At 57.7% G+C, this 12,040-nt stretch overlaps 2 protein-coding genes across 4 annotated transcripts in view; one reads left to right on the forward strand and one right to left on the reverse strand.

Moving 5' to 3' along the window:
- Nucleotides 1-12,040, forward strand: part of ZFHX3 (zinc finger homeobox 3) — a 325,534-nt gene that overhangs the window by 172,474 nt on the left and 141,020 nt on the right. The window lies entirely within an intron of this gene.
- The window catches only part of LOC144942154 (uncharacterized), a 35,696-nt gene continuing 30,685 nt past the window's right edge, over nucleotides 7,030-12,040 (reverse strand). The window contains exon 8 of the mRNA XM_078868915.1: nucleotides 7,030-8,154. Within this exon, the coding sequence (XP_078725041.1) occupies nucleotides 7,454-8,154 (701 nt within the window). The 3' untranslated portion in view covers nucleotides 7,030-7,453. The remainder of the gene's footprint in view (nucleotides 8,155-12,040) is intronic.

Here is a 12,040-nt window from a genome sequence, read left to right on the forward strand (position 1 = left end):
TCACTCACCCGCTTGCTCACACGCTCCTTCACTCGCTCGGTCACTCACTCACTCACACGCTCACTCACCCGCTTGCTCACACGCTCCTTCACTCGCTCGGTCACTCACTCACTCACACGCTCACCACCCCGCTTGTTCATTCACCCACTAAGTTACTCGCACATTCACTCATTCACTTGCTTGCTCACACATCACTCACCTCTTTGCAGTCAGCATCGCACAGGTGTGCTGCTGGGGGTGTCTGGTGTGTGTGCGTCCGGGGTGTGTGGTTAGGGTGTGTGGGTGGGTGTTGTTTGGTGGTTCCTATCTGCGTGTGACGGGGCACGTGCGACTGGGGTGTGCATGACTGTTGTGCTGCTGCTGCTGCTGCTGCCGTGGTGGTGGTGGTGACCGCTGGCCTGTGCGTGGCTGGGGCTGGCAGCGCAAGGGCAGCGCGGGTTGTGCCACTGCGGAGCATCGAGAGCTGCGGGCTTGGTTCCTCGCCGGCAGCGGCAGCGGAATGGGGATCGCTCAGAGCGATGCGGGCGGCGCTGTTCAAAGCAATGACCGCACGGGGAGAACCTGCGTCGAGGCTGCGGTGCAGATGCGGGGCTCGTGTCCTCCACGCGGCAGCGGCAGCTGCTTCTAGAGTCGTCTTTGTGCTTCAACTTGGAGCGACGATTTGTCTGGTGTCATGGCAACCAAGCCTCCCACGTTAGGGTACTTTTGGTATAAATTGCTCCAGCACCACCTCCTCTCACGAGCCACCACCAGCCACCAGCTTCCTCATCCAGCCCAGAAGAATGTTTTTAAGACACCTTGTACAGGGCGGTCCAATGGCAGATACCCCACTGAAATAATAGAGATGTTCGAGAGAAAATGTTTGATTTCAACACCTCTACAAGTCTCCCACCAATCTAAATGCACGTGTTCAATAAATTAACAATCCCCTGATGCACCGTGTCCGACATAGCCGGTGTGATGCGCTTACAACGTCAATCAATCAAGTCAAACGTTGAGAAGAAAGTGGGGCTATTAGATATCAATGGGGGGGGGGGGGGGTCTGTAATCACGGGCGCGATGTGAGAAAGGGAGAGCCCGGGCCGGGACACAGGCGCGGAATTGCCGCGCGACGCCAACATCTGGCGGCGAGGGCACTCGGGGTACCCGCCGCGATTCGCGTGCGCGCAATGCCGTGGCAGAGGAAGGGAGGAAGGGCGACTGATTTCACAGACTGCAGGGATCGTGACCACGAGAGATGCGGCCACACGCGAGGCTCAAGGAGGAGGAGGCGGACAGGGAGACCCGCGGGCGCGCTCCGTGTCAATAGAACACCTCGCTACGGCGCGCTGCGCTCTGTTCCGGAAATGCTTCATAAATCATCAATAGAGGAGGGGAAACCTTTTTTTCCTGCCGAGGCTCCCGCAAGACCAAAACAATTCACCGGCCGCGTGTTGCTTGCGCGTACGTGGGGTGCTCGCCACGCGGGAAGGAATGGAGAGCTACGTGGAGATTGAATTTTCACGAGCACTGTCCATGCGACCTGGCCCTGCGGGGGGGGGGGGGGGTGATGAGTGGGGGGGAGGTGAGAGACCGAGGGCGTGAGGAGCCCCCCCGCCCCATCCCCTCCCGCAACAAGGATTCTCGGCCCCCACAAACTCGTGGTGGGTGCCGGTCCGTTGGGCGCGTGCGTCTTGGGTGACAGAACGAGCGGTGGCCGTGAGGGCGGCAGAACAGAGGAGGGTAACGAAGGAGATGCAGCCAAGGAGTGGAACGCCCAGGTGGAGTGTTACATCGCAGCGATACACGGCGACGGCTCGGGGGAGGACTTCATCCAGCAGTGGAGTGATGATGGCTGATGATGAGAGGAGAGGCGCCAGGTAGTGGTGGAGGAGGTGTCGTCGTTACGCGACACGAGGGCCGGCGCGAAGAGGCTCTGCGCGTCTCTCACGCGCTCGCTCAGCCTCGCGATACATAAACCACGTGGTGGTGGTGTGATCATCATTATGATAGAGATGTTTGTTTTAAACGAACGCACAGCAATCAAACACCAGACTGAGTGTGTGTTTTTTTACGTTGGCATCTATTTCGTTTGGAAGGCGAGCCCATCACTGGGTGTGAATGTCGAGGCGAGTTCTGCGCCGCGCCCCGTGGCGTTGCCAGGAACGCGCACGCCACGGAGGAGGAGGAGGGGGGGTCGCGCGTCCCCTGCCCAGTGGCCGCACACTCTGTGCAGCCTCTCGCACAGCGCACCCAGTACACCGAAAGCCATCCGCTTGAGTTTGAACGCGTGTCCGCTTCGTCTCAACGCGAATGACGCATGGAATGTGCCGGGGCACACCAACGCAGGACCCTCCTGGAAATCGTTTCAGGAGCGCAGTGCTGCTGCTGCTGCTGCCGTTGTACCGTCGTTTACGTTAAACGCGATCCTAGAGAGCTCTTGTGTCAGCCTACGGCTGGATGAAGGCCGTGGGGGGGGGGGGTTCCTTAGCTCTTACATCATCACCACGCTGGTCAGTGCGGGTTAGCGAAGAGCCGGGGGTGTAGGGGAGGGGCTGTTGTGACATCACGCGCCACTGACGTTGGCCGTGGGGGGAGTCTAACTCGGCGTCGCCGGGTTCGTAGTTGATATTCGCTGAACACCGCGCCATCGCTCAAACCTCGTGTTGTTGTCAAGGGAATTAGTCGTAGTATTAGTCGTAGTATTAGTCGTAGTATTAGTCGTAGTATTAGTCGTAGTAGTACTGTTACTATCGTTGTAGTCGTGTGATGGTGGTGGTAATAAGTCGCGGTGGTGTTTGCGCTTCGACGACTTTCGCGTCCTCTCCCGCAGCGCCAAGCTTCACGCCCGATACCACCACCCCTTGCTAGCAGTACCAGCGAGACTTCTACCAAGGCTGGTGAAGTATGGTCAAATCAACCCCCACTAACCCGCACGGTAGTCACCACCCCATCCAGGCCACACCCCCAACACAGACGCCACCGCTCGCAGTGCCCAGTGGCATTCGTGCGGTTTTTCTAAAGTATTTTTGTTGTGATTCACTCGGCAATCCACTGCTGGGTCACCTCCCCCGCGTCGGGCCGTTCGGTCGGTCGGTCGAGCGCGTTTTATATGTTTGCCATACTTCACCACGCTGGTTATTGGGGGGGGGGTGAAGTTGGAGGGAGCAGGACCGGTTCAGTTATCACGCGCCACTGGTCAGGGAGTCGAACATAATCCAGCGCCCTAACCAGCGTGCCACCGCTCCTCACCCTCGGGTTACTTTATCCCATGCGAACCGCCTCGTGTATGGCGCATATTGCTCCGCTCTGCCGTTTGCAGCGTACGACATCGACTCGACAGCGTTGAGAGCGTCACGCGTACGGCAGTTGCGCGTGAGCGGCGCCGCGCCTCGCGAGAGTCGCCATCGCGCGCTCAGCAAGGTCGCAGCGAGGATGTCGACCCGCTTTGATCTCGCCGCGACTCGCAGCGCATTGCGGTGCTTGTTGTGTACACTCGCAGAGACAAAGGTCCCCGTATAGCCCTCGACAGACTGTCGGGGCAAGTGCCGTGAGCGAGCGGCGATGAATGCTGGTACGGCAATCGAGGGGGTAGGTTGTAAAACAGCACGTCTGTCTCCGCAGCGATCGCATTTGTACGCGGAGTCGGGCACTCGTTTAAGACCGAGCCGACCAAGCCGACGCCCAGGACCCGTTTAGATATCTTGCCCTGGTTCTCGCTCGTGAGTGGGGATCGAACTCGGGTCGCCGCGCCAACCACTCCCCCCCCCCACAGTACACGCGTGGCACGCGCGCGTCCAAAGGTTCCACAGCCTCGGGTTTCATTTCGCGAACCGGACGTCGCGAGCAACGACGTCGCGGTGCCTCCGCCGGGGAAAACCTCGACGCCGCTTTGCTGCTCAACAGCGAGTGACGCCGCCGCCCTACGCCGCTCGCAATTTAAATATCCTCAGTGGCTTTTGTATAAAAGTTCGCCTGTGTGACTTTGCGTCGGCGCCTATGGCGTTGGGCAGCGGTAGCGCCCTGCGCTTACGAACCCCGGCCCACCCGAGTTCCATTCCCGCTCGCTGCCAACACCGGTGACGATCACCTGGGTCAACTCGGCCTCAAATGAGTACCTGGTGCGGTTTGTAAAACATCGCCACGAGGAAGACAAAGGTGGCCGGGCGCGGTGCTGTCCATCCACCCCCTCGTGTTCTCGCCGACCTTTGCAGGTGCTCGCTAACAGCACCTGCCCCCACAGTTTGTTCAGGCAATATGGGGGATATTTATATTTTGTATGTGTGTGACCAAGGTGTAAATGTTCGCTGAATATTCGTTTTCCGGGTCGCTGGTATACGACTAAAGTAGCTGGCTCGTGACTCGCAGCCACAGCCGTAGCGAGCGATGATCGACTGGACGTGGTGTGCCGGGTGCAAGCATTTGGTGCGGGGTGTCGTTGACATGGGCACCTCGCCGGAGAGCAAATGAGACCGCGTGCGCGCGACAGTCGCAGGCCTGCCCGCTGCGTGTGGACATTCGCGTCGTCATCTTCATTGCGTCCCTGGTGTAGACACGCCAGCACACATACATACAGTACATAAACACACAAGCATACATGCACGCACACACACAGCACACACAAACATCCTTAACAGACTACGCCCGACCGCCTTTGTCTCCCCAGTTACGATGTTTTTTACACACCGCACCAGATACTCATTTGAGGCTGAGTCGACCTCGGGGAGGATGCCCAGGACCGGTTCAGATAATCGTCACGTGGTGTTGGCCGTAAGCGGGAATTGAACTCGGGTCACTGGGTTCGTAGCGCAGCGTTGCGCTAACCGCTACACTACCGCTCCCCTCGAGCGCGGGCTCACACACATACACACACACACGCTCACACACATACACACACACACACCCGCTCACACACACTCACGCTCACACACACACGCTCACACACACTCACGCTCACACACACACGCTCACACACACTCACACGCTCTCACACACACACGCTCACACACACACACACGCTCACACACATATACACAATAAAAATGATACATTTATTACAAGTACGTTTTTATTTGTTCAATTGCATTACAGTTACGCGATTACAAATGAACTGCAACACGGTAGTATTCGATTTGCGCGCCGTTATTTCGCTGCTGTATGAAAGTGCGGCTCTCAGACGAACTTAGCTCGCGGTGACGCTCACGAATTGTCGCCGCACGACCTTTCGCGTGTTGTCTGTTTTACATCGCGCCAGTGTCCTTGCGAATGCGATCATCACACACTCGAGTTCACTACGTGTGTGTGCGTGTGTATATATACTGTACCTACACATACACACGGCGGTGGTGCACGGCGCGATCGGGCGGAGTGATGATTGTTGTTGATTGTTGTTGATGATTGTTGATGATTGTTGTTGTTTAATTCAATCAACGATCGCTCTTTGTCTCGACTGGTGCGAATGTCAGACAACATAATAACTATACACCCTTTCTACTGCTGGATGAAAGCTGACATCACAAAATCCTGAAGAATATCACCCCAACCAAAATGTGAATGGAGTTTTATTTGCAATAACAAAATAAATATATACATACAGTATATTTGGTGTTTACCAAACGCCTATAGAACAAAACCGTCGAGGATGATGTAAATTAAATTGGAAGATAACGCACGGCCCAGCTACTGCTGTACCGCTCACCAGGGTCGCGTTGCCCACACGTGACGCTCGGCGACTGCGATTCCCGCGGGGGGTTCAGGTTCCACTCGCGACCCGCGCGTGCGAGACGCGGCCGGCAATCGAACTCGGCTCTCCGGGTTCACAGCGGCAGCTGCGCCGAACCGCCCACCGACGGCGTTGAACGTCGTGGACTGTTTTGGAGAGTGCCGAGGGCCGGCGCCGCGGCTCGAGACCCCCACACTCGGGGCCCCGCGCAGGCCGAGAGCCCCACCCCGGAGGGCTCGGCAAGGGTCAGGGCAGGGAACATCGAGACAGGGCAGCCCCCCCCATACACCCCCCCAGACCCCCCCCCTTCCCCCAGCCCCCCTCTCTTCCCCGCCCCCTCTCCTTGCCCACACGCAAGCCTCAACCGTTTTAAACCTTCGCTGACGTCATATGGGGACATTTTTTATGACATTGAAACGAAGATTCTAACAAAAGGACAATTAATATAGGTGTCATTGCTTTTATCCACCATATCATTCGATAATATAAATCAACGGCTCTGTTTTTGTATTTTTTTTAAAAGTTGTTTTTGGTTTGGGCTCTGGACAAATGTCATCATCTCCCCCTGTGTCGTGTCTCCGTGTCACTTTGTCCGTTCGCCACCACCACCGTCATCAGCGGCCATGATCAAGCCACTGCTGGATGAAGGAATCCCCAAGCCGGCCGCCATCCCTCGTGCGACGTTGCGAGGCGTCCGCACGCGCGGCGTCTCTGCGGAGCCGCCGCTCCACAGGAGACGTCGCTCGCTCCGAGGGGCGCGCAGGGGACGGCCGACCCCTCCGCCGCTGTCTGTCGCGCCGCTCGGCAGCTCTCCGATGCGTCTTCCGGTGTATACCGCGTGTCGTTCGGCACGATATCCGACGTTTCGCTCCACGTGCTGCGGGCGGGGGTGGGGGGAGCTTCTTCAAAGAACACGATCCAGTTTCCTCTTCAGCAAACGGAATTCGGTTCCTGAAGAAGTTCTAAGCCACATGGGGCGAAACGTCAGACACGGTGTCCAACAACACGCAGGATTATAAATCCCGACAAGGGTCACTCCCCCCCCCTGCTCCCCTTGTCACCCCGCCCCACGTCCCCCCTCCCACCCCTGAACCTCTCGGCCGACGTTACCTGTGCGCCTCCCTCCCTCTCTCGATGGACGCGACAGACAGACGACGACGAAGACAAAAGAAAATAAAAAGGCGTCGCGCAATTTACAAACTCGAGACGATTGCGCGCCGCGTTAAGTGCGCGCGAGTTTTAGTGGCGCTCGGAGGGGGTCGCCTTCCCCTCCGACCCCAAACCCCCCCCGTAACCCACGGAACCCCCTCCCCGCCAGCCCGCCCGCCCGCCCCCGCGTCGCGCAATCCGAGGGTCGCATCAAACGCGCGGGGAGCGACAACCGCGACCTTGGCTGCGCGTGCCGGGGGATTGGTCCCGGACACTCGCGTGGAGCGTGGGGGGATGGGAGGGTGAGGGGGTGTACTTGTGTGTGTGAGTGTGTCGAGGTCTGTGTGTGTGTGTGGCGGGGAGGGGAGCGGTAGCGTAGCGGTTATCGCATTGCGCTTGCGAACCCGGCCACCCGAGTTCGATTCCCCGCTCACGGCCAACACCGGGGACGATTATCTGACCCGGTCTTGGGTCTCCCCTAGGTCGACTCAGCCTCACTTAAGTACCTGGTGCGGCGTGTAAACATCGCTACTAGAGAGACAAAGGCGGCCGGGCGTGGTTGCTGGCCACCCGCCCCCCTCGTGTGCCGTAACAGCACTTGCCTCAAACGTCTGTTAAGGCTATACGGGGGATCTTTGTTTTCGTTTTTTGTTGTTTGGGTTCAGCAGTGCATGGTGTGTTTGCACGTGGCAGTATGCGCGAGTGTGTGTGCGATAGTGCAGCTGTGTGTGTGTGTCTGCGTGTGCGTTCTGCAGTATGCGCGTGTGTGTGTGCGATAGTGCAGCTGTGTGTGTGTGTCTGCGTGTGCGTTCTGCAGTATGCGCGTGTGTGTGTGCGATCATGCAGCTGTGTGTGTGTGTCTGCGTGTAAGTGTGTTCTGCAGTATGCGCATGTGTGTGTGCGATAGTGCAGCTGTGTGTGTGTGTCTGCGTGTAAGTGTGTTCTGCAGTATGCGCGCGTGTGTGTGCGATAGTGCAGCTGTGTGTGTGTGTCTGCGTGTAAGTGTGTTCTGCAGTATGCGCGTGTGTGTGTGCGATAGTGCAGCTGTGTGTGTGTTCTGCAGTATGCGCGTGTGTGTGTGTGATAGTGCAGCTGTGTGTGTGTGTCTGCGTGTAAGTGTGTTCTGCAGTATGCGCGTGTGTGTGTGCGATAGTGCAGCTGTGTGTGTGTTCTGCAGTATGCGCGCGTCTTCTCCTCCTCGGCGCGTGGTGCCGTGATCCGGGGCGCTCGCCCGCGTGGCTCGTGGGGGTCGCGGCGCGTTACTCCGGGCCGGATGACGCCGCGCCGCCTTCGCCCATACCTGCCTGGGTGGATGTATGAGTGAGTGCACAGGGGAACGAGTGAGATGTAGGAGCGAGTGGATGGAGGGGTGAGTGAATGGAGGAGTGTGCGTATGGAGGAGTGAATGACTGGAGGAGTGAGTGATTGGAGGAATGAGTCTGGGGATGGTGTAATGATCATATGAAGGAGTGAATGGATGAAGGAGTGAGTATATGGTGGAGTAAGTGGAGGAGTGAGTGGAGGAGTGAGTGGTGGAGTGAGTGGTGGGGTGAGTGGAGGAGTGAGTAGAGGAGTGAGTGGTGGAGTGAGTGGTGGAGTGAGTGGTGGAGTGAGTGGTGGAGTGAGTGGTGGAGTGAGTGGAGGAGTGAGTAGAGGAGTGAGTGGAGTAGTGAGTGGAGTAGTGAGTGGAGAAGTGAGTGGAGTGAGTGAGTGGAGGAGTGAGTGGTGGAGTGAGTGGAGAAGTGAGTGAGTGAGTGAGTGAGTGAGTGGAGGAGTGAGTGGAGGAGTGAGTGGTGGAGTGAGTGGTGGAGTGAGTGGTAGAGTGAGTGAGTGGAGGAGTGAGTGGTGGAGTGAGTGGAGAAGTGAGTGGTGGAGTGAGTGGTGGAGTGAGTGGAGGAGTGAGTGGTGGAGTGAGTGGAGAAGTGAGTGAGTGAGTGAGTGGTGGAGTGAGTGGAGGAGTGAGTGGATGAGTGAGTGGTGGAGTGAGTGGAGGAGTGAGTGGTGGAGTGAGTGGAGAAGTGAGTGAGTGAGTGAGTGGTGGAGTGAGTGGAGGAGTGAGTGGATGAGTGAGTGGTGGAGTGAGTGGAGGAGTGAGTGGTGGAGTGAGTGGAGAAGTGAGTGAGTGAGTGAGTGGTGGAGTGAGTGGAGGAGTGAGTGGATGAGTGAGTGGTGGAGTGAGTGGAGGAGTGAGTGGTGGAGTGAGTGGAGGAGTGAGTGGTGGAGTGAGTGGTGGAGTGAGTGGTGGAGTGAGTGGAGGAGTGAGTGGTGGAGTGAGTGGAGGAGTGAGTGGTGGAGTGAGTGGTGGAGTGAGTGGAGGAGTGAGTGAGTGGAGGAGTGAGTGGTGGAGTGAGTGGAGGAGTGAGTGGAGGAGTGAGTGGAGGAGTGAGTGGTGGAGTGAGTGGAGGAGTGAGTGGATGAGTGAGTGGTGGAGTGAGTGGAGGAGTGAGTGGATGAGTGAGTGGTGGAGTGAGTGGAGGAGTGAGTGGATGAGTGAGTGGTGGAGTGAGTGGAGGAGTGAGTGAGTGGTGGAGTGAGTGGAGGAGTGAGTGGAGGAGTGAGTGAGTGGAGGAGTGAGTGGTGGAGTGAGTGGAGGAGTGAGTGGTGGAGTGAGTGGAGGAGTGAGTGAGTGGAGGAGTGAGTGGTGGAGTGAGTGGAGGAGTGAGTGGAGTGAGTGAGTGGTGGAGTGAGTGGTGGAGTGAGTGGAGGAGTGAGTGGTGGAGTGAGTGGTGGAGTGAGTGGAGGAGTGAGTGGTGGAGTGAGTGGAGGAGTGAGTGGTGGAGTGAGTGGAGGAGTGAGTGGTGGAGTGAGTGGAGGAGTGAGTGAGTGGAGGAGTGAGTGGTGGAGTGAGTGGAGGAGTGAGTGGTGGAGTGAGTGGTGGAGTGAGTGGAGGAGTGAGTGGTGGAGTGAGTGGAGGAGTGAGTGGTGGAGTGAGTGGAGGAGTGAGTGAGTGGAGGAGTGAGTGGTGGAGTGAGTGAGTGGTGGAGTGAGTGGAGGAGTGAGTGGTGGAGTGAGTGGAGGAGTGAGTGGTAGAGTGAGTGGTGGAGTGAGTGGAGGAGTGACTGGAGGAGTGAGTGGAGGAGTGAGTGGTGGAGTGAGTGGAGGAGTGAGTGAGTGGAGGAGTGAGTGGAGGAGTGAGTGGTAGAGTGAGTGGTGGAGTGACTGGAGGAGTGAGTGGAGTGAGTGAGTGGAGGAGTGAGTGGTGGAGTGAGTGGTGGAGTGAGTGGAGGAGTGACTGGAGGAGTGAGTGGAGGAGTGAGTGGTGGAGTGAGTGGAGGAGTGAGTGGTGGAGTGAGTGGTGGAGTGAGTGGAGGAGTGACTGGAGGAGTGAGTGGTGGAGTGAGTGGAGGAGTGAGTGGTAGAGTGAGTGGTGGAGTGACTGGAGGAGTGAGTGGTGGAGTGAGTGGTAGAGTGAGTGGTGGAGTGACTGGAGGAGTGAGTGGAGGAGTGAGTGGTAGAGTGAGTGGTGGAGTGACTGGAGGAGTGAGTGGTGGAGTGAGTGGTGGAGTGACTGGAGGAGTGAGTGGTGGAGTGAGTGGTGGAGTGAGTGGTGGAGTGAGTGGTGGAGTGACTGGAGGAGTGAGTGGAGTAGTGAGTGGTAGAGTGAGTGGTGGAGTGACTGGAGGAGTGAGTGGTGGAGTGAGTGGTAGAGTGAGTGGTGGAGTGACTGGAGGAGTGAGTGGAGGAGTGAGTGGTAGAGTGAGTGGTGGAGTGACTGGAGGAGTGAGTGGTGGAGTGAGTGGTGGAGTGACTGGAGGAGTGAGTGGAGGAGTGAGTGGAGGAGTGAGTGGAGGAGTGAGTGGTGGAGTGAGTGGTGGAGTGAGTGGTAGAGTGAGTGAGTGGAGGAGTGAGTGAGTGAGTGAGTGAGTGAGTGAGTGAGTGGAGGAGTGAGTGGAGGAGTGAGTGGTGGAGTGAGTGGTGGAGTGAGTGGTAGAGTGAGTGAGTGGAGGAGTGAGTGAGTGAGTGAGTGAGTGGAGGAGTGAGTGGAGGAGTGAGTGGAGGAGTGAGTGGTGGAGTGAGTGGTGGAGTGAGTGGTAGAGTGAGTGAGTGGAGGAGTGAGTGAGTGAGTGAGTGAGTGGTGGAGTGAGTGGTAGAGTGAGTGAGTGGTGGAGTGAGTGGAGGAGTGAGTGAGTGGTGGAGTGAGTGGAGGAGTGAGTGGAGGAGTGAGTGGAGGAGTGAGTGGAGGAGTGAGTGGAGGAGTGAGTGGAGGAGTGAGTGAGTGGAGGAGTGAGTGGAGGAGTGAGTGGAGGAGTGAGTGGTGGAGTGAGTGGAGGAGTGAGTGGTGGAGTGAGTGGAGGAGTGAGTGGTGGAGTGAGTGGAGGAGTGAGTGGAGGAGTGAGTGAGTGGTGGAGTGAGTGGAGGAGTGAGTGGAGGAGTGAGTGGTGGAGTGAGTGGAGGAGTGAGTGGTGGAGTGAGTGGAGGAGTGAGTGGTGGAGTGAGTGGAGGAGTGAGTGAGTGGAGGAGTGAGTGGTGGAGTGAGTGGAGGAGTGAGTGGTGGAGTGAGTGGAGGAGTGAGTGAGTGGAGGAGTGAGTGGTGGAGTGAGTGGAGGAGTGAGTGGAGGAGTGAGTGGTGGAGTGAGTGAGTGGAGGAGTGAGTGGTGGAGTGAGTGGAGGAGTGAGTGGAGGAGTGAGTGGTGGAGTGAGTGGAGGAGTGAGTGGAGGAGTGAGTGGAGGAGTGAGTGGTGGAGTGAGTGGAGGAGTGAGTGGTGGAGTGAGTGGAGGAGTGAGTGGTGGAGTGAGTGGAGGAGTGAGTGGTGGAGTGAGTGGAGGAGTGAGTGGTGGAGTGAGTGGAGGAGTGAGTGGTGGAGTGAGTGGAGGAGTGAGTGGTGGAGTGAGTGGAGGAGTGAGTGGAGGAGTGAGTGAGTGGAGGAGTGAGTGGTGGAGTGAGTGGTGGAGTGAGTGGAGGAGTGAGTGGAGGAGTGAGTGGTGGAGTGAGTGGTGGAGTGAGTGGAGGAGTGAGTGGTGGAGTGAGTGGAGGAGTGAGTGAGTGGAGGAGTGAGTGGTGGAGTGAGTGGATGAGTGAGTGGTGGAGTGAGTGGTGGAGTGAGTGGTGGAGTGAGTGGAGGAGTGAGTGGTGGAGTGAGTGGTGGAGTGAGTGGAGGAGTGAGTGGTGGAGTGAGTGGTGGAGTGAGTGGAGGAGTGAGTGAGTGGAGGAGTGAGTGGTGGAGTGAGTGGTGGAGTGAGTGGAGGAGT

Source organism: Lampetra fluviatilis, chromosome 26 (assembly GCF_964198595.1).
Source record: "Lampetra fluviatilis chromosome 26, kcLamFluv1.1, whole genome shotgun sequence".
In the NCBI taxonomy this organism is placed as follows: domain Eukaryota; kingdom Metazoa; phylum Chordata; class Hyperoartia; order Petromyzontiformes; family Petromyzontidae; genus Lampetra; species Lampetra fluviatilis.